The sequence below is a fragment of the Syngnathoides biaculeatus genome, chromosome 13 (genome assembly GCF_019802595.1).
Source record: "Syngnathoides biaculeatus isolate LvHL_M chromosome 13, ASM1980259v1, whole genome shotgun sequence".
NCBI classification, from domain to species: domain Eukaryota; kingdom Metazoa; phylum Chordata; class Actinopteri; order Syngnathiformes; family Syngnathidae; genus Syngnathoides; species Syngnathoides biaculeatus.
Window position 1 is genome coordinate 17,806,746 of NC_084652.1, and position 21,889 is coordinate 17,828,634.

General features: G+C 43.3%; 3 protein-coding genes across 3 annotated transcripts in view; 2 read left to right on the plus strand and 1 right to left on the minus strand.

Moving 5' to 3' along the window:
- The window catches only part of LOC133511227 (extended synaptotagmin-2-like), a 40,003-nt gene extending 32,674 nt beyond the window's left edge, over positions 1-7,329 (minus strand). The window contains exons 1-2 of the mRNA XM_061839955.1: positions 7,174-7,329; positions 2,569-2,962 (exon numbers count right to left, since the gene is read on the minus strand). Coding sequence (XP_061695939.1) covers positions 2,569-2,955 — 387 coding nt within the window. The 5' untranslated portion in view covers positions 2,956-2,962; positions 7,174-7,329. The remainder of the gene's footprint in view (positions 1-2,568; positions 2,963-7,173) is intronic.
- Positions 7,330-7,941: 612 nt separating this feature from the next.
- On the plus strand, positions 7,942-13,682 carry LOC133511243 (zinc finger protein 628-like). Its single transcript, XM_061839984.1, has 5 exons — positions 7,942-8,699; positions 9,776-10,023; positions 11,147-11,262; positions 11,417-11,528; positions 12,916-13,682. The coding sequence occupies exons 1-5, from the start codon at positions 8,566-8,568 to the stop codon at positions 13,662-13,664; spliced, it is 1,359 nt and encodes a 452-aa protein (XP_061695968.1). The 5' UTR covers positions 7,942-8,565; the 3' UTR covers positions 13,665-13,682.
- Positions 13,683-17,103: 3,421 nt separating this feature from the next.
- On the plus strand, positions 17,104-21,591 carry LOC133511235 (uncharacterized). The gene is made up of 2 exons (XM_061839971.1): positions 17,104-17,236; positions 19,308-21,591. Exon 2 carries the CDS (start codon positions 19,308-19,310, stop codon positions 21,201-21,203), a length of 1,896 nt encoding a protein of 631 aa, XP_061695955.1. The 5' UTR covers positions 17,104-17,236; the 3' UTR covers positions 21,204-21,591.
- Positions 21,592-21,889: the final 298 nt, after the last annotated feature.

Below are 21,889 nucleotides of genomic sequence, written 5' to 3' on the forward strand. Positions count from 1 at the left end.
CACTAATTTTAAATGTTCACTCTTGTTTTTTCCTCTCTATCTTTGACAAAGCTAAGTAGAAGAAACGGAGCATCGTTTACTCATCGCCGTCGTCATAATCCTCTCCATGTTCCGCCCTCATTGTTTCCATTCCTGCCCCGCCCATTTGGTGCCGTGTCGTGGTCCGGCCCACATACCTTGTCACACGACACTGAATGCACAGTCAGCTGACATGTCTTCATACGGCAAAAGATGTCATCAGCATAAGATTTGCTGATGTGCTGTAGGGTTGAAACCTCACTCCCTAGCCTCTATACGTGTACACAATATATTGTTGTTTGTATTCATTTCATAAAAGACAGTCATCTTTCAACATTATTATGTTATTTTCATAGATTTTTTTAATTTAGTTTTATTTGTTCAATCTTTATTATAGAAGGTAAAGCAGCTGACGTTGATCCGGTAGGTTATAAGTACAAACCATAGGCCTGTTCTGAGAGCTCTCCAGTGATGGGACATGGTGATTTCCAAGGAATGTTGGAGAAATGATACATTGAAAATGTAAGCATTGGCAGTAATGTATAGATACTCTAACAACTGTTCCATGTTGATATTTATAATTTTCCTACCTTTTGTGAGAAATCTTTAACATCTTCACGGAGCTGATTATCATTAGTTATTCGTAACATTATTATAGGTCATCTGAGCAGATTTATTTCAGAAGTGTATGTCAAACTAGTAGCCTTTTGGACGAATCAGTACCCAAGAAGTAGTTTAAAGATGGTTGGTGACCCCTCGTCTACTATATAAAAATCCCCATACAGTGGTGCCGTTGAGATATGAGCTTGTAACACAAAACAATTCCATCGCAAATCATCTTTCCCAATTTAAAGGAATGGAAATGCCATTAATCTGTCATGACTCACAAAAAATAAGTGTTCTTCAAAAAGAAAAATATTCTATATTAGTGTACTTAAAAACATACTGTAATGAGATTTTTTTTTAAGATTTTAAAGAATTGAATCGTTTTTTTTCTTCAAAATTTTGGTTCTAACTCTAACTCAGTGGACATTGTGCTGATCCACAAGGATAATATGGCCACCTGGTGCAATATTGTAATACAGACATTCTAGAAACAGTTAAAACTGATGAGCAAATTGTAGGGAGTATGTTATGTCTCTCTACATATTTTGGTTGATGCTTTGTATTCAAATATTCGTAACTGAAGGATTACAACTCGGGGCTGACCGATTAATCGGCAGCTACTAGCCCTTTGAAATATGCAAAGATTGGCTTTTTTTTCCTGATCATCAAAAATTGGCACAAAAATATCTACTGATTCTTTCCAATTTTACCATCTGTTGTGAAGTTAAAAATGAAAAGACAAAGTGTTGGAAAACATTTAATTTATACTTTATCGTTGTAAGCTTTAATGGGCCAAAAATAAGTTGTTATTCATTCATTTTTTTTAATTGACTGCTTGATTAATCAGTTATCAGAATTCTACTCTCCCAAACATAGGAAATAACATAGTAGGATAAATATTATTCATTAGGCAGTCTGTGGCATTTTGCCCTGTTAGCATTAAACTAAACAGACCTAAAGGCATCACTATGTGGTTGTTTTAAATACACAACATGCAAGTCACTATTGTATGTTTTGTTTAACAACTGGAAGTTGCAAAAACCATTTTGAAGCGTCTTTTTTGAAGAACTGCACACTATCTGCCAAACTGCTAAAGTGATCATATTGTGCATTTTATGTGATGCGTGTAACGTGATGACAAGATGTTGATTGACATCTTTGTTTGCTCCAAGAGAGGATTACTGAATCCGTCTCTGGCAGCACAGCCAAGCAATTTGCGTGTGTGAACTTTGAACCTGTCATTATCAGCGTCCCCTTTAACACACTGACCTCAATGTTTGGTGTCAGTGTGAGACCATGTCGACCTAACCTGGCACTCGTTTATCATGACAGGGTGCATGAAAATCAACAGAATTAGATAAGTTTTCAATTCCCTTTTTAGGTGCCGTTTTTCAGCAAATTTACATTTTCAGAGGCCCTTAAAGAAACTCACCCTAAAGATGTCCAATTCTTATTAGATCTGAAGCAGGTATACTAGACAAAAACACCAAAACAATGGAAAGGTTTCTCTTTTTTCTTTGCTAGGGCTCGGAATTTTTTAATTGAGGAGGATTTTTGTCTTTGACTTTTGGAATTACATTTTAAAATACCGGTATTTGGCATTAATGGCTCTAAAAGGTTCCCGACCCCTCATATATAAGTTCAAAGTCACATTTTAGCTCAATCTTTGTTTTCGTAAAAAACTTTTGTCCTCTTTCGACTATTAAAAAAAATATGCATTTTTGCTGAAACCAACCGATGTTCAACTGGTGATGACTAGAGAATGTCAAAAGCATGAAAAAAAAAATTCCTGGTGAAAGAAGAGAGTCAACGCTTTCTATTGCTATGTTCGGTGCTTATATTGTCAGAGAACAGAAAATTCTGTCTTGAAAGATCAGTCAAAATGGTCTATAACAGCTGGCCATTTGAAAATAGAAGGCAATCCATGAATTTTAAATGACTCACCCATGACGGTAGCTCAGTGGTGGGCAGAGTTTGCTTGACCACTTTGTCCTCATGCTCCAGGAAGGCCAGGGCACGGTTGATCCTGTAGTCCTTGCTGCCGTGGGCTCGTCTCCAGTAAAATAAGGCAGCCAGTCCAATCAGTACCCAGCTGAAGCTGAACTCCAAGTAGCCCAGGATGTAGATGGGCAGGATGGCAGCGAATGTCTTGCCGAATTTCACCCACATATCCGTGACGTCTGTCAGGGATGACTGCGGCCCGCCGGCTGGCTCCTCCGGCAACGGGCCGAGCGAGGAACCAGTTGAGCCATCGGAGGGCAAGACCGGTCCGTTGGACATGGCGACTGATCCATCCATGCCTTCTGTTCTGGATCCAACACTGTTACTCATTTCCACTCTACGGACACACAAAAAGTCTGACATTCACTGCAAGGACATGTAAGCATTCAAAACACTGACACCCTAGTATAACATATAAACATACAAGAACTATTTTTATAATCCATTTATCATTTAGAGCAATTGCTTAACTTAAAATTGTCAAAATCCTCTGATGTCAGGCTCTCAACAGTAAATACCCTCTTGATTTCTGTAGTCCTACAAGTACACCAACTATCTTTGTGTTGAATCAAAATAAGACATTTGCAAACATCGGCTTTCACTTTCGATGTTCCACACAGAGAGAAACGGTTTTGGGCTACTGATATGCCTTGCCAAAAACGACAGAGGAGCATCTGTAAGTGATTTTAAGACACTGTTAGATGAGTAATGTACACATATCATTTATGAGAGAGCTGAATGAGATTCAGTTTTGTTTTGTTTCTTTTACCTAAAATGGTCAACTCTAGTGTACTAATACTAATCCCAATTGCTATTTAGCATTTTTACTCTCTCAAATTCTGTACACCTAATTTAAACCATGCACTTAGTATAAAAATAACCAGTTTAAGGATCTTAATCCATCTGTCATTAATGACAATAAAATGAATGTCAGGAGTAAAAAATAAAAAAATTATGGGGGAGTGATTATTATTCCATTATGCGAGTAGCAAGCAACAGGAAAATCAATGCTAAAATGATTTGAGGCATCCTTTCCAGAATAAAAGGAATAAAACCATGAGCAAAGTGGGTATTTTTAAATTAATATTAAAAAAATATGACTATGACTCTTACTGGCTGCCATCTGGTTAGAGTCTACCTCACAGTTCTGAGGATTCCGCCCTGTGTGGAATTTGCATGTTCTCCCCGTGCGCGCGTGGCTTTTCTCCGGGCTCTTCGGTTTCCTCCACAAAAAAACATGCATTGATTGGAGACTCTACATTGCTGTGAGGTAGCATTGTGAGTGTTTGTTTCTATGTGCTGAAGTAAACCTGACGACCGGCTCAGAGTAAACCCTCCCTCCTCCCTGAAGATAGCTGGGATTGGCTCCAGTACTACCGCAACCCTTGTGAGGATAAGCAACTCAGATATTGGATGGATGGATGGATTTTAATATCATAGACAATCTTTCAAAAATGTGACTTTATTCATGTTAAACAAAATACATTTTTGCTCATATATTGTTTTTTCTTGAACAAAATACTGCTATATTCTCATAATATTGCACCTTATTTGCAAATGCATTTTTTAAAGTAATACTAATACAAAAGACAACTGATTAAGAAGTAAAGCCCCCAAATCTCTTTAACAGACTTTTTAAAATTTGAATATAGTCCTATTTTTCTAGCATATAAATGTGTATTTTCCAGAAATAGAAAATTAAAAGGTCCCATGCCAGTATAACCCAATTACCCCCCCCTCCACTCCCACACACACACCGTTTTATGCATAGAATAACACAAGGGAATTTGTAACCTGGTTTAAGATTCGTGCAGTTTGTAGAGTGAATGTAAAAAACAAACGGATAAGGCTTGCAAAAAAGAAAAAAATTAAACGGTTTTCCATGTGATCGTAACATGACATTAGTTAACTCATGATACAAGCACATTGGTACCTTGACTTACTAAATTAATTCGTTCCGGAAGTCATTTTGTGACATTAATTTTTTGTGATTAAAAGCGCTTTTTACATGTAAACAGACTAATCCACTCCAAGACCCCCGCCAATGATAAGCATTCAAAGTACATAACGTAAAGAATAACAAAAAATTGTGTTAATTTACCTTTGCCGTTGAGAAGGTGAGTGACAAGCAAAAAGGCATCATGGCAGACGGAGGAGGAGGCAAACGTTTTACAGCTGAGAGAAAATCTACATAAAAACGTTTGTACACATATAACTTAATTCCACCAAATGTTTCGTGGGGCCCATGATGAAGAAAGATGAATGAACTTGGAAAAAACAAAAACAAAAAACTCACAAAAAAAGATGTACTTTACCAATGTGCGCTACCATGTGTCAGCATGTGAACGCGCAAGCATGATTCAGTGACAGTCAAGTGTGCAAAGGAAACAAAAAGCATCATGGGTAAAGACTGACGTCCCTCCTAGCCAATGGGATCTCAGGAAGATGCTACGATGACAGCGAATGGGAGAGCAGCTCTATCATGCCACAGAAACCAGGATACAGGATGTTTTGGGGGCTGCGAATGCAGCACCTATTTTTTCCTTTTGCATCCTGAATTTTCCTTTGTAACTAGAGGCAATATTTTTCCAAGGTGGCATTTCATAACCTGAACTTTTCATTACTAGAAACATTCATAAGTAAAGGTACCACAGTACCTGCCCACTATGTGTTCCCTCCACACCCACAAAAATTGGTAACTGCCAATGTAGCTGTATCTTCTGCAAAGCTGAAATTTTGCCTCACCTACCAAACTCAGGAGTTGAGGGTAAATGGCTTCAATTTATTTTGGGAAAACTCTTCACCTTTTCAGAGCCATACATGCCTTTCACACACTGCTGGATGTGCATTTCAAGGTTTGAAGAGAGTCAACCAGCAGGCATACTTATGTTGTTTTTTTAAATCAACAGTAAACAATATTTATAATTCTTAATGTAATTGCGAACACTCACCTTGAGTCGAACGGGACTTTATAGTGATTGAATGCGACCCGTTTTCAAAACCTGCTCCTCTCTAACGTGGCCTACGCGACCGGTCCCAAGCCATTGCATGGTGAATTCTGCTTCACAATGACAGTAAGGCCCCCCACCCCCTCCACATCGAATGAAATGAAAGCAAGGACGTTATGAATGCTTGGCCCACCAGCCGAAATATCGCCATTTGCCACCAGCCAATCAAAGCCAAGCAGTTTTGCATATTTACATGAGGAAGATGAACAATCCAATCAGAGCAAAGCTTTTGTATATCCATAGCAATGCCAAATCCAGCAGTCTCCCCTGCCAGACATAAAAGACCAACTAGTCAACAACTTTTTGAGCATTTTTAACCCAAATTATCTTGAAAACCATATTAATTGAAATCAAAGATTATAAGATGATGTCATGGGACCTTTAAACTTTAACTATTATCATATTCCTTCAAAATAAACTCCTGAAGATAAAACTGTATAAGTGTATTTTGATGCTGACAAATTAGTCATATTTGTGTAAAGTAATCTTGAAAGAAAAAGGACTTTATTCTCATAGGGCACCTTTTCCAGAATTAAAGGCTCAGTATTATGGAAAAAAAAAATTTAAAATTTTAATTATTCCACTTGTTAAAGTGTCAATCCTATTCTTGCAACATTATCTTGGAAAAGTGTGACTTTATTGTCCTAAAGTCACCACTTTTTACTCTGACGGCATGCATATTTGATCCTGGAAAGAATATAACTTAATTCTTGAAAAAAGGACTATTCTCGTGATAATACAACTCATTTTACTTTGGTTAAAAAAAAATACAAAATACGAAGGAGGACACAAAAGTTAGACGAGGCCAGCTGGAGTCCATAAATACATAAAATACTAAACGAAACTATATATATATATATATATATATAATTACAATTAAAAACGTTATCTATGAAACAAATCAATTCGACAAAAGTAACATGATTTTTCTGTTGGGGGGGTCAAAAGAATACAGAACATTTCATATTGTTGCCCTCTGACGTCATTTTACTTGCGTCGCCATTCCAAAGTCTCCCTAGAAAATTCCATCTTTTTTTTAACTACTGCGGTTACTCGCTAGACTACCACGGGCGGGGTGATTAAAATGATCCACTGTGGAACATGTTGTGCCATTGTTTCATTCGGCATAAATCCAACCATTATAAACATTTACTTATCGATCGTATTTCACTTTGGAAAGTCAACAAAAGCGTGTTCTGGTAGCCACAGTTTGCTGGCGGCGATGTTGTGTCATGATCGTATTTCATCTTTTAGTGTTTCCTACACCTTTTTTCTATGTGCCGAATTACACTTCCCCCTGTCATGTCGAATTCGTGGGTCCGTTGGTATCAATAGAACGCCCATCTTCAGTTGAAGGTGTATAAACGTTAAACTGGCAAAAATCTGAAGCGAGCCCGTCGTGACGTTCTTCCCAATAAGTGACACGTTGAAGGGCTTCTTGCGTCGAAGGAAACAACCACTTGGCGGGGGGGGGGGGTGGCGAGGGGCACGGCAAAATTCAACTTGTTCCAATTAACTAAAAAAAATGCATTGCACTCACCAAAATCCGCCTTCGCTCTCAAACGACCTCAAATTGAGCAGCGAGGAGCCGCAATGCTCCACATGCCGACCAGGATGAGTCCCCCTCTGCTTCTCAAACTCATCCCGATGTGGAAGCACCGTCACCTCACTCGGCGCAGCTCAGCCGGGCAGGAAGCCGTCATTGGCGGGGAGAGGTCGGCCTCCGCCCGAGGGCCCGCCTGCTGCGGAACACTGGCGAGCCCCGGTGGCGAGAAGAAAAACAACAACTGGTTTGCTCCGCTCCAAATGGCAGAAAATCAAACTACTGTCGCTGATAAGAATACAGTAGGAGACAATTGTGCTTTGATTTATGAGTTGAACTTGTTCCTTCATTGCGGTCGTAACTCATGTAGCCCCAATCAAAAATATGTACATGTTTTTCAAGAAAAAAAAAACATGATCTGATACCGTGCTTGATAAAAAAAAACAAAAATACAGGAATGACACCATCCATCCATCCATCCATTCATTTTCTTTTGCTGCTTATCCTCACGAGGGTCGGGAGAGTGCTGGAGCAAACTGAGTCGCCAGCAAATCGCAGGGTACATCGAGACAAACTGCCACACTCACAATCACACCTAGGGGCAATTGAGTGTCCAATTAATGTTGCATGTTTTCGGGATATGGGAGGAAACCACAGTGCCCGGAGAAAACCCACGCAGGCACGGGGAGAACTCCACACAGGCGGGGCTGGGACCGAACCCAGGTCCTCAAAACTGTGAGGCCAACGCTTTAGCAGCTGATCCACCGTGCCGCTCAGTAATGAATTAATATTTTAATTCAATGGGCCTCTTTCTGATATAGCATAAAGAAAAACAAAGGTTTGGTTTTTCATTGGCCTGTCTATGGTATTTTGGTCGGATTCGGCTGCTGGACTTCTGTAAGGCAAATTATATGCTTCAGTCAGAGTTAGTACTTTTGTTTGATGTTGAGTTTGACAAAAATGTGGGTTTGCCATTGAACAGCTTGAACAGCTTGAACTCAGAATTTGGCTTCTTTTTTGGGGTGGTGGGAGGGCTTCATAATTAAAATTTTGTAAAGACTTGAATCCCTGCTGAAAGGAGTGTTAATTAGTGATACTTCCCATAACCGTTGAATACCCGAATGTATTGTGCAACCATGGTTATATAAGTTGTTTTTCACTCACTTGTTTTTCGCATCACTTGTTTTACTGGTCAAGACGTCTGGACCGTTTCACTATCTTGTTCACATGCAAACCAAAGACGAACGTTGTTGTGGGATGTCTTGACAGTTATGGCTGCGTAAGATGTTTCTCAGAGCCTGAAGGACACACTTAGGTGACAATAGTAAATCAGGAAACAATTGTTGCGGCGCCAGGTGGGACGGGTAGGCCACCCGTCCTTTCTCTCGCATGCAACTGAAAAGTATAATAGAGAAATGCAGAGTACAAACAGGTAGAGTCTGCGGAGGGTTTCGTACGGACGCCCAGCTGGTTGACAAGCGGACCTCTACCTGGGTGTTAGGCTCTCCACCTTCTCGGCATAGGTAAGGGGCTCATATGATTGATTTCACGCAATGTCAACTGTGTTTTGAGAACTTGCATTTGGTCGAAATAAATATGCCAGTTATTGAGGCTAAATAGCATTTGGGAATGTTGGTCTTTTGTTGAGTGTCGTCTTTGTCTCCTGAGCGCCGACCAGCACCGATCCTTTCAATAAAACACCTGCCCTCAGAAATGTGAGGCAGATGATAACCAGTCTCAGTTCACCATGCCATTATACATGCATGAACTTGAGTTGGTACAGCACATATTTATCATTCTAACTAAGATTTGAAGGGTTAAGATCATTATTTAATATCAATGATGATAGCTGATGTCTTGAATTTTACAGAAGTATAAATTACTAACTAAAAATGGCCACAGACAAGATACTAGGGATAGTATTGGGATTGATAATTACTGTATATATTACTGCCCGAATATAGCTGGGATCGGCTCCACCACTCCCACGACACTTGTGACGATAAGCGGCTCAGATAATAGATGGATACTGTATTATGAACAATCCTTAAAAATGTGGGCGGCACGGTGAATCAGGTGGAAAATATTAGCCTCACAGTTCTGAGGTCCCGGGTTCAGTCCGTGTGTGGAGTTTGCATGTTCTTCCCGTGCCTGCGTGGGTTTCCTCCCACATCCCAAATACATGCAACATTTGCACACTCTAAATTGCCCATAAGTTTGACTGTGAATGCAGCTATTTGTCACTATGTGCCCTGCGAAGTTCAGGGTGTACCCTGCCTCCTGCCCGTTGACAGCTGGGATAGGACTCAGCACTCTCGTGAGCATTGTGAGGATAAGCGGCTAAGAAAATGGATTGATGAAGGGTTGAAATATTTAAACGTGACGGGAACGACTAGCCAACCTGGAAGGGAAATTATGAGCGTGCGCAATGATAAGTGCTGCGCTTTCACTTTGAAATCCCAAAGCGGAAGCAGCCCAAAAAAATAACCAAAAGGACTACAACAGAGAACCAAACAAACGTACCCCCTCTTGTCTGAATCGTTCATGTTTGAATGTGAGCGGTTGTTGATTATTCAAGTGTCACGTTTGTGAAATTGAGGACGCGAAAGTGTATTTTGGCCATGAAGAGCTTGGCGGCGTTCCACTCGCAACTGGCGACCATCATGGAGGCTCTGACCCGGGCCGCTGTGGCTGAAATCTGCGAGCTGGTAGACGACAGCTACGCCGTCTTCCACATGGAGATCTGCCGCAGCCGCAAAGAGAACGACGAGCTCCGCCGGAAGTTGGAGCTCATCGAGACAATCGTCGCTCGCCGAGACGGCGGCGGCCGAGAGGCGCCTGACGACGGTGATCACTTGCAATGTTACTTTCTTGCAGTTTTCACACATATAAATGTCAACAACCTTGCTACCAACTTCTACCATTATTACTTGTACTTCGTCGACTGCTACAACGTTTTACTTCAACCATCCCTACTATTACTTAGGCCACTATTTGCAAATTTCCTTGCACTACAACACATATTACCATAACGATCACCACTATGGATAGGTTTCAGATGACGTCCCAGATTCCCCTTTTGTACGCCGTCATAAATGTTAGACCAATCAGATAAATTAACGATAGAAAAAAAAAACTTCACACTTCACCTATCACCTTTGTTCTCTGACCTCTATGACACACAAGATGGCGGCTGTCACAAGGCGTGACAGGTAATTGGAAACTTGTCAATTAACAGCTGCTATTACATTTACTACAATAGTTATACTACCTGTACTACTGGTGTTACTACTTTTACTGCTCCTACTACAAGTGGCAGTAGTACTACTACTTGTACTAGTTCCATTAGTACTATTGCAACTACTTCTACACTACACTTGTACTACTTTCACTACCACTATAGCCAGTACTACTTTCTCTCCTGCTACAAAATTAGTGCTGCAACTACTCCTACTTCCACATTTACTCCTACTCCCAACTACTACCACAACTTCTCTTACTTGTACTTATTGCCACATCAGCTGCAGTATTACTATTACTACTTTTTATGCTGCAATCATACTCATTCTGCTGCACTTCATTTTCTACTTATACTATAAAACTGCTAGAGGCCCTGTAGCTCAGTGGTTAGAGCACTGGTTTGGTAAACCAGGGGTTGTGGGTTCGTATCCCACTGGGGCCTCCACTCCCTGAGAAGGGTTGCGTCAGGAAGGGCATCCGGCGTAAAAATTGTGCCAAATATATATGTGCGTTCATCTGAGATGACACGCTGTGGCGACCCCGAAAGGGACAAGCCGAAAGAAACTTACTTACTATAAAACTGCTACTACAAGTACCTCTACTAGTATTACAATGACAAAATTACTCCTGCTACAACATCACTTCTCAAATGAAGTCACTTGATGTTCCTATTTGGATGGATCAATTAAAATGTTTGCTGTCATCGAAAAGTGATCTGTCGTTTGTCCAGTGCACGTCCTGTCATCAGACGTGTTTCACCGGTCGCCAAAGGGCTGTAACGGGCGTCGAGGAGAACCCAGTTTGTCATCGATGCCAACAGCAGAAGCCACGCCACTGGCTGCAGAGGTTCTACACTCACATTAACGTTTACATTTAAAACGTGCTATGGGATCATTTTTAACAGTCAGGTGCTGCAGAACTTTTTTCATACTGGTACACGAGCCACCTGAAATCTGATTATTTCTGAAACTGTGGGTGTGGTTTTTTGTTGTTGTTCCAGGATGCTTTGAGCACAGAAGATGCAGGTAGCGGAGAGGACGTGTTTGTAGTCAAACAGGAAGACGTGAGCGGCAAGGACGATGCCGGCGACGAGCTGCTACTGGAAGATGACGGTAAACATTTCGAAAGTCCAATGATTATCCGATGATGCCGTGTTACGTCATACAGCGAGATGGCGTTGGCCAATCCGCTTTGCGCGACGTGTCGTAAAATTTCACTCTATTATATTGCACTTTATAAAATCCCATGAGGTGCAGGTTCTATTTTTTATGTGTCTATGGCGAGTCTGGAATGTAGGTTTGCAGATTCATTATAATCGGCTAACATCAGGGATGAGAATTTTCTGCAGATTCGCGGAATTCCGAGTTATATTCAGCTGAAATTGTCATTCTTGTGAAACATGTAAATCCGTTGAGAAAATTTGGGATGGGCGGATGCTGCTTGACGCGGGGCGAGGCTGTGATCAAGACCGGCCGCCAGCATCTATCGGCAATGCTCGTCGTGAAATTAGTCACAGCTGCGATAGCAGAAAGCAGCATTTCCATCTGTTTGTATTCAAATTGGTGTTTATAATAACAACAACATTCCGATTACCGGCAGCATTTTGGCGGTACTTCGTCGGTATTTTCACTCTGATGTTAACATTTCATAGAGAAGCATTCTGTTTACTACGGCATATTTATAACTTATAGACAAACGTACGCATTTGTTACCGAGCGGTCTGCACATTTGTCAGGATGGCGAAAGTCTTGGAGCGAAAATATGAAGATCGTGCCAGGGAAATTGATAAAAACCACGGGGTACAAAACTGTTTCAGATGGACTTGGCTTGAAAAAAGTCTAACCGTAGGAACGAAAACGGTATCGACGTCTAACCGAACACATACAAAATGTGGACGTATCCGGCAAAGTGCTGTGCAAAAAATATCCAGGAGCATATCCAAACCAGGAAACACAAAGGTAAGTTGGACGTAATTTTGTCAAATATTATATCATTGTTATATCAACTGTTAGTATGATTAGGCCTATCTATAACACTGTTCCTGTAGATCACACATTTTATCGCTCACTTTTATATTTCATGATCTCTCTCTCTCTCTCTCGCTCTTATATAAACAAATGACTTGTGTACTTATTTCTGAAGTATAACTTGTAAGTGCAGTAGCCCATTTGATATAATTTCACTCAGTCTACATTTTTATGTCTGAAGTTTGGCAGTTTGTACTCATATTTTAAGTTTTCAAAATATTATGATTTCCCTGTATTTACACTGTTAGAAGTAACCAAAGGTCACCATTTGACAGTGTGTTTTATAAAAAAAAAAAATTGGTGCCCAAAGGCGGGGGGGTGTTCCCTTTGAAACACCCACACCCCACCCCACCCCCCGCCGAAGGCATACATTTTCAGTGTCTTTGCAAATTAGTCATTGTCATCTCTGCCGCATTAATATACACATAGTGACTTGCAAATGTTAACATCAACGTGTTTTTATTGTTTGAAGGAGCGGAAGTGGTGCCCTCACAGACCAAGCATGAAGACGGGCCTTCTGAAATAGTCGCTACAAGCTCGTCTGCTGACCCCAGTCCTTGGGAAAAAAAACTCAATGTGCCACTTCACGGTTCACACAGCTTTCCGGGCTCTCCCGGTCCCACGGGTAGCACCGGTGATACCTCGTCAGATCTAGTCTACGAAATGGCATCAGAATCAGACGGTGAAATCTCATCCACGAGGAAAAGTTCAGCCTTCATTTTGGGAAGTCAGAGCCCGACCATCGCTTTACAGGGCTCCCGACCCGGGGGCGCCGAGATGGACTTCTGCTCTTCGTGGACCAGTCAGGGGCTGCCCACTATCCTGGCCGTGCCCCACCGACCCCCGTCCGACTTGAACGCCGCCTTCCCGTTGGCTCTGGGCTCGGCAGGGCCCCAATCCGACACTCAAGACCAGAACCGCTTGTCCAGGGACCGTCGTTTTGTGTGCAACTACTGCAGCAAATGGTTCTCTACGGCGCGCAGCCTGGAGACACACGTGCGCATACACACGGGCGAGAGGCCATACGGCTGCAGTCAGTGCGGAAAACGCTTCACGCAGTCGGGCCACCTGAAGACCCACCAGAGTGTCCACACAGGGGAGCGACCGTTTGCTTGCCACCACTGCGGCAAGAGGTTTGCCGGTAAGCAGAACCTCAGGATTCACCTGCAGAAGCACCACCCGGGACCACCTGATGACCCCCCGCCACAACAGGAAGGGTGAGCCCGCTTGTTGCGGGGACTTGCCAAACTAAAGGTAGAGGAATATTTTAGACATTTTAGTGATGGGAGTTGAACCTGAAGAAGACCTCGCAGCACCTTTAGATTGACGGAGGAGTTAAGTGTGTGCACGAGGGTTAGTGAGTGTGTGTACGTGTGTTTGTGTGAGTTTACGGCTGGATATTGATAAGAAGCTCAAAATGTTGTTAGGGTTAGATTCTTCAGAACATAATTCAGTTTGTTTCTGATTCAATTTCCAACCCAGTAGATTGTCATGTCATTATCCGAGCCGCTTATCCACACAAGCGTTGCGGAAAGCTGAAGTCTATCCCAGCTAGCTTCAGGCAAAAGGCGGACTACACTTTGAACTGGTCGGCCGTCAGTCGCAGGGCAGATATCGACACCATCACAGGAATTGATCCCACGGTGCCCGCACCAAAGGGAGGCGTGTGTACCAGTACACCATCAGTGACTCCTCCAGTAGTTTGTGATTTGTGTGATTTTGATTCATTGAAATTTACTCAGATTTAGAGTTACAGTTGATTTTAAGAGGTTTAGAATCTTCATACGGTGGGTGGCTGGTTAGCACATCTGCCTTACAGTTCTTAAGATCCAAGTTCAAATCTGGCTTGTGTGGGGTTTGAATGTTCTTCCTGTGCATTTTTTTTTTTAATACTCCTACTTGTTAATGCATGACGCGGTGCCAAACTGTGTTCATAAGATCATCTTGTCAATGGGATGCGACTACTAAAAGAATCACAGATCTTTTTTGAAGCACAATTCTTCCCGTCCAGCCACTGTGATACAAAACCCAAAAGAAAAAGAATTGTTTTTCTGCTGTGTGGCACCATTTTCCCTCAAGCTGCAAGTGCAGTCCTTCACCCTTTATGTGTGTGTGTGTGTGTGTGTGTGTGTGTGTGTCTGTCTGTCTGCTATTGGGCTGTTACGATTCTGTTATGTTCAACCAGTCAGAGATCAACAGCCACATTTTGTACTGTTACTACAAAGTGCCAAATTATACACATGAACAGGTCTGAGTGCAACTGTGAGTCAACATCCCTGCTTCTTCTTCATTTTCTTTCTCTTTCTTTCGTTAGGGGTCACCACAGCGTGCCATCTTTTTCCATCTAAGCCTATCTCGTGCATCTTCCTCTCTAACACCCACAGTCCTCATGTCCTCCCTCACAACATCCATCAACCTTTTCTTTGGTCTTTGATAAGGAATTTATTTCTATGTTAGTGTCACGACCCATCGTAACGGAGGTAGGACCCAAATGCAGGAGTACACGGGAGACGCAGGGGTAATTCGGGAAAAACGTTTATGATTCAATGATCGGGGATCGGGCAGGCAGTCAGGAGCAACAGCGGTAATTGGGACGTTGGGGTTAGAGAGCAGGTCAGCGGGCAGGCAGGAGTCGGTACACGGGAGAACGATCAAAGCAGGGAGGAGTATCAAGGGAGTCAGGCTTACAGGATTGGTCGGAGAACAGGCGAAGGTCGGCATATACGGGTTGTCGATCAGGGTTACGGGAGTGCTGGAACAGGGCATGAACCTCAACGATCTGGCGGAGGACCAGTCGTCATCGGGGTCCTATACATACAGGGGATAATTAGCCTGCATGAGGCGCAGGTGTGTGCCTCCCAATCAGCGCGACCATACAGGCACCCGCACAGCCTGGTAAAATAAATAAAAATAAAACAAAAGTATATCATTATTACTATAGTTGCTGTTAGGATTGTTTTATCATCTGTTTGTTTCTGTTAGTCTTAGTCTGAATTGTTCTCTTTGTGAGCTGCGTGTGTGTCTTGAAGTGTGACCCAGTGACACCTGGGAGGCGATGCCCCCCCTGCCAACCTCAAGCTGATACTCCTGAACAATGGGAAGCGATGTCTCCATCCTGATCTCTTGTGGGTTTATCAGGACACTCTTGCAGCCTTGAAGAAACATGTACCTTAGTGTTTATGTGCTATTGGTGTAGCCATCTGTGTCAGTATTTTCACTGTGTAACCATGTAACCCTTTGACCTGAGAAAGCAATTAAAAGAGCAGACAGGGACTACCACTTTGGCAATCTGAGGTAGTGCACTCACACAGTGTTTCTCCTATCTGTCCCTCGCGAGAAAGACATTCTTGGTTGGTTTGAGTTCACTCTCTACAGTCCTCAGGCTTGTCTTAGCTGTTTTTCTAGGATCAACTCTGACAGTTCCTCTCGCTCTTTTGCCTGGCAGCTCCATCGTCAGCACCCTTCTACCAACATAATGACTCTCTCGCCTCTGAACATGTCCAAACCATCGAATTCTGCTACCTTGTCTCCAAAACATCCAACATTGGCTGTCCCTCTAATGAGCTCATTTCTAATCCTATCCAACCTGTTCACACCAAGCAAGAACCTCAGCATCTTCATTTCTGCCACCTTCAGTTCTGCTTCCTGTTGTTTCTTCAGTGCTATTGTCTAATCAGTACATCACGGCCGGCCTCACCACTGTCTTATAAACTTTGCCCTTAATCCTGGCAGATACACTTCTGTCACATAGAACACCAGACACTTTCCGCCAACTCTTCAAACCCCGGTTGTATCAGTTTCTTCACTTCCTTACCACACTCTCCATTGCTCTGTATTATTGACCCCAAGTATTTGAAGTCGATCACTCTTGCTATCTCTTCTCCCCGGAGCTTCACTCTTCCCCCTTTGCCCCTCTCATTCACACACATATCTTCTGTTTTACTTCGGCTAATCTTCATTCCTCTCCTTTCCAGTGCGTACCTCCATCTTTCTAACTGTTCCTCCGCCTGCTCCCTGCTTTCATTGCAGATTACAATATCATCTGCGAACATCATGGTACAAGGAGAGTCCAGTCTAACCTCGTCTGTCAGCTTATCCATTACTACCGCAAACAGGAAGGGGTTCAGCGCAGAACCCTGATGCAGTCCCACCTCCACCTTAAATTCTTCTGACACACCAACGGCACATCTCACCGCTGTTCTGCTGCTACTTCTAACATATTTCTCCGCCACTCCGGACTTGCGCATGCAGTACCGCAATTGCTCTCTTGGTACTCTGTCATAGGCTTTCTCTAGTTCTACAAAGACACAATGTAGCGCCTTCTGGCCTTCTCTGTACTTTTCCACGAGCATCCTCAAGGCAAATAGTGCTAATGTCCGATATTCTCTGTTCAACTGTGTGGTGGGACATTTGAAGGTCTGATACCGAGATTTTGGTTTTCTGGACGCAAGATTTCAGCGACCTCGCACGGGCATTTTTTAAAAATAAAATCCCCCTCATTGTATGGCTTTTTGGCCCTTGCAATGTTCCAAGCCAGTTGATGTAACGCAAATGTTTACAGTCTCTTGATGCTTCATTATTTTTTTTAAGAAACTGCATTTGTTTTTGTCTGATTTTTCAATGTCACTAACTTGTAACTGAAGTTAAGTCCCTTTTGGAAATTCCAGGTTGATGTTAGCGTGGAGTGAGCTCAAGTGTCACTGAAGATTTGAAGCTTTGAAATGCGATAAAGACGCCTGACACAAAAGGCAGAGTGGCTTGCCCTCAACGAAAAAATATGCTCACCCACTCAGGTAAAAACGTCCTGTGTTCATCCAGATATTTTCATTTAATTGTGCATTTTTTCCCTCCCATTTGGAGAGTCAATTTGACTTTATTTTCTTCAAAGATCATTGTTCGACTGGGAAACTATTTTCATTCAACGGGCATGCCAGTTTTGCAAAAATACCATAATGAACACAAGCAAAGTGCACACGCACAAAAAAAAATTTCAATATCCTTTAATTCCTTCATTAGAGCCGCATGAAACCTGGCAGAAAGCTGCATATGGTTCGAGAGCCACGGGTTCGCCACCCCTGGGCCGTTAGATCGAACAAAATGGAGAATCTTTTATCTCTTTTATGCCGGAGCAGTTTTACTGTATCACAGTTGAACTTTTGAGCTTTCATCATGATTTCCCAATATTTTAATTGAAGTTCATTGAGAATTAGAGTCAATGAGTCGCACAGAACAGAATTTTTTAATCAGAAAAACATCATATCTACAACAGGAAACATAAAATTTGGATGTTGCATGAGATTGTATCGCTACACCCTGTGAAGGACAGGACAAAATAAAACTGGAGAAGGAGCTTGAAGGACAAGAGTCATGAGCCTGGGTATAATTTGGGGTTTGTTGTGTTGTCATTAGATAATCCAGCATTTGTTTTTTCGATTGTGCATAAAACATGACATCATGTTTAATTGATAAAGTGACATTGTCAATAAAGCCTAACCCTAACCACAAAGATGACACAGGAAGCTCATTAAAAAAATCACCGGGAATGTTTTTTTTTTGTCAGATCAAGTTGGCAATCCACATTTATATTTCCAGTCAGATGCTTCTGTCCACGAGGGAGAAATGGTTCTGTAAATTATGAAATTTTCTTAAATAAGGCCAGAGATGGAGAATATTTTAGGGATCAGGAATATAGTCTACCATAAAAAAAACCCAAGATCTCAATCAAGATTTGTACATTTTTTTTCCGAAAAGGACAGTCCATATTAGTGAACATTCGCACGTAAATACGACAGATTACAGCTACATCTCCATCTGTTGTCTCAGTATGTTGAAGTGATATAAGTATAACCATGGTAATTAAGAAGTTAAAATGTAAACAATGTGAGAACAGAAATCATTCATTCAGTGGGAGGCAACCATTAGAGCTAGTGAGCAAAAATTGCAAAATGACTGACAAAAATGCTAAAGTAGCCAATGTTAAAAGAAAAAAGCAGAATTCTATAAGTCCGTGGTTCTTGAATATTTTGCACTCAGCACCATGTAAAAAAAAAAAAAAAAAGCTCTCAATAACATAATGACCAAAATTTTGTGGCATACTATCCCTAAGTGTTCGTCAAAAATGAGGCATTTTATTTCTACAAGGCTTATTTAATGATTGTACATGTCTACAACATTCCGTTGAGTGCTTCAATATAGTAAAGTACAAAACTTCTGAAATGACTCAATCCAAACATAATGCACGTATTTAACAATTTTACCTAAATGTAAACAAGAAATTCAGTCTGAATGGCCAATGTACTTAATAGTTAAACACAACTGAAATGGACGTAACAAATGCTTACCAAACATTAGCCACTTAACATACAACAAAATATTATGCAGTTTGAGATATTTGAGGACTTTGTATGTATCACTGGAGTGAGCCCGCATACTAATAGTGATACTGCTACCCCACTTTGACATATTTAATTTAAGGCCCTGGATGGGGCCAGTCAGGGTCTCAATGCTAGTTGAGTTTTATCTCTTTCAATCTACCTTTTTTTATCTCTCAGGTCGACAATCTGTGCGGGATGGGAAAATATTTTTGTCTTAAATAGTCAAGTTAAGTATAGAGAGATGAAAAATGTACTTTATTACCGCCACTGGTGGTTAGGAAGGGCCTCTCTCATGTGTTTCCACACAAAGATGCATTTGTATTAAACATGACATCGTGCTGAAATGAGGAGCGAGGTCATGTTTACATCAAGCATGACATCGACGTTGAGGGCGCCCTCACAGGACGTCGTGTGAGAATGTCAAAAACCGTCCGAATCGGCCACAATGTTTTTATGGACATACTGAGTGAGGTTTCTTTCTTGGATCAAGATGGACAGTGAAGCGAGTTACATCTCCAGTCAGGTGCTTCTGTCCCTGACGGAGAAACACTTCCATAAGATCACGCCGGCTCACTGGGCGCTGTTGGCGGCTGGGGTCCGTGACCCGGCCATCGACATGATCCTGGCTGATATGTGCGGCGAGATCGTGCAAACGGTGGCCACTGAGGTCTTGAATTTGGTGGTGCCAGTCCTGGTGGAGCACCTGGAAGGCCGGGCGTCCCCCGACGAAATGAGCAGTGCGATCGAGCGGTGCACGCCTCAACTGGGCGACAGCATCATGACTACCTTCGCCGCGGCTGCCGATGTCCCTGAGGTAGAGTTTGTGGGCGGAAAGCGCTTCACGGCTCTCATCGAGAAGGAAGCCAACGTCAGGATGAACTCCGTGTTGAGTACAGCCCTCAGTAGCAGCGAGGACCAAGCGGAGCCGCTGCTTTACGTTAACGCGACCATGTCCAGCGTGAACACGCTCCATGAGATGGTGAACCACGCTCACAAATGTTTGTCTTACTTGAGCAAGATGACTCAGCGCTTCTACAGGATGAGCGGCCTGACGGCCGTAGACGTGGACAGCGCTACCCGCTCCGTGGCCGCAATCCTGCTCAAGTGGGCGAAGGAGAGTCGGGAGGAACCCGACGAGGTGATGGCGCGGCGCTCTGAAGACGCCCACGCCACCGCGGAGGACATCATCCAGACTATGGTCCAGTTGCAACAGCGTGCCGAGCGTGCGGGTAGCAGCGTGTTTGGCAAACCCTGCATTGACATGAGCGCCATATTGGCAAAGGTGAAGCAATTCTTCTCATCACGCCCCAGATTCTCGAGTTGCACCGATGAGCTGGCCATGAGGAGCTCACTCAACATGGTCGGACAGTCATGCTTCCAAAGGATGATGGCGGGACTTAAAAGCATGTTCCAAAAGACTCAGCCGCCCTTTGTGGTCAACATTAACTCAAGACGGTCCGGACGGTCCACCCGCCGCCGCACAGCCGGCACCAAGAACAGCCAGAAGACATCCAGGCCGTCTTCGCAACTTCTCACGGAAGATGAGCTCAGCAGTAAGTTTGACAGCTTGACGTCCAACCTCATCAACTGGGAGCTGGAGACCTGCACGGAGGAGGAGCGACGCCAGCTAACCGACACGGTATACGAGCACTTGATGGCCACGCAGGATGATGGCACCGTGTCAGTCCGGCGTCAAGCGTACTGCAACGTCTTGTATGCAATCACCGACGACACCATCAGGAAGTACATGCAGCAGATGTGCTTGTGGCTCAAAGTGCTGCGTGTCAACGCCAAGAGTCGCATGGAAGTGTCAGGAGCCCTCAACGAAATTGACACACTCATCTCCAGCCTGAGTCGCAGCCCAGTGAAGGTGCCTAGCCTGGCAGACACACCCAGTATGGAGGATGCTTCCTTCTCAACGGCGGTGGTGCCGTCACCCACCAGTAGCCTGCACCAGGCAAACATGAGGAACCTGATGAGCGCCCTGATTGTTACCCTGGTCATGCGCCTGTCTTGGCGGTACAGGTCATGCACCAAGATCACGGCCATCCTGCCCGTCATCAAGCGTCTGTCGGAGAGGGCGGCGGAGGAGATAAGCCCCAAAATGGCCGCGGTCCTCAGCGATATGGACACCTACGACGCCGTCATTCAGGCGGTCGCCAGAGAACTGTCCAAGGAGTTTGACTCCTCTCAAATTCCTTTGCTGTTCCAGGACCCAAACTTTGACGATGCCATTTTCAGGCAGCTCAAGGTCCAAATCCGCCTGCTCAGCAGCGGCGCCTCCTTGGGCTCTAACAACTTCTTCTCCAACATGGGCAGGGTTCTCACCAGGCCCTTTCTCAACCTCTTCCGCCCAGTGACCCATCCGCTTGCCAACATCAACTGAACGTGACGCTGATGTGGATCGCGCTGCCTCACTCCGACAGCTGAATGTTGACGTTCACCAGTTCAACCCATTAAAAAAAATAACTTTTAGTCTGTGTTTTTATTTGTCACAGAACCAAACATTTCACGCTGTTCCGTACACCAATCTCTTATTTCTAATTCAGTAGACTGACAAGGCGACACCGTGGGCGACTAGCTTGCCCATTCGCCTAAAATTGTATGAGCAGAAGTACAAATGCGTGCTCCGGCCTATCAGTGTTAAATTAGATCTGTGCTGAGTTGTCTCCGGGCACTCCGGTTTCCTCCCACATCCCAAAAACAATATTAAATTGCCCCGTCGGTGTGATTTTAACTGCAAATGTTGTCTGTCTCCATGTGCCCTGCAATTGGCTGGCAACCAGTTCATGGTGTGCACCGCTTCCTGCTTGATGACAGCTGGGATTGGCTCCAGCTCTCCCCTGATAAGCGACTCAGAAAATTAAAGGACTTATATTCAGATTCATAAAGTTTAGTGCCTTTCCTATCCTCTGAGATGTGTAGCCTCTCTAAAAGCAGCAAGCCATTGTCATATTTCCGGACATTCCTCATTCTCCCCTAAACCTTATGATTTATGTTTTTGTTGGGGGTGGGGTGGTCAAGTGTTTAAGGGTGACAGGCTTCCAGTTTTGGCAGAGTTGCTGTCATGTT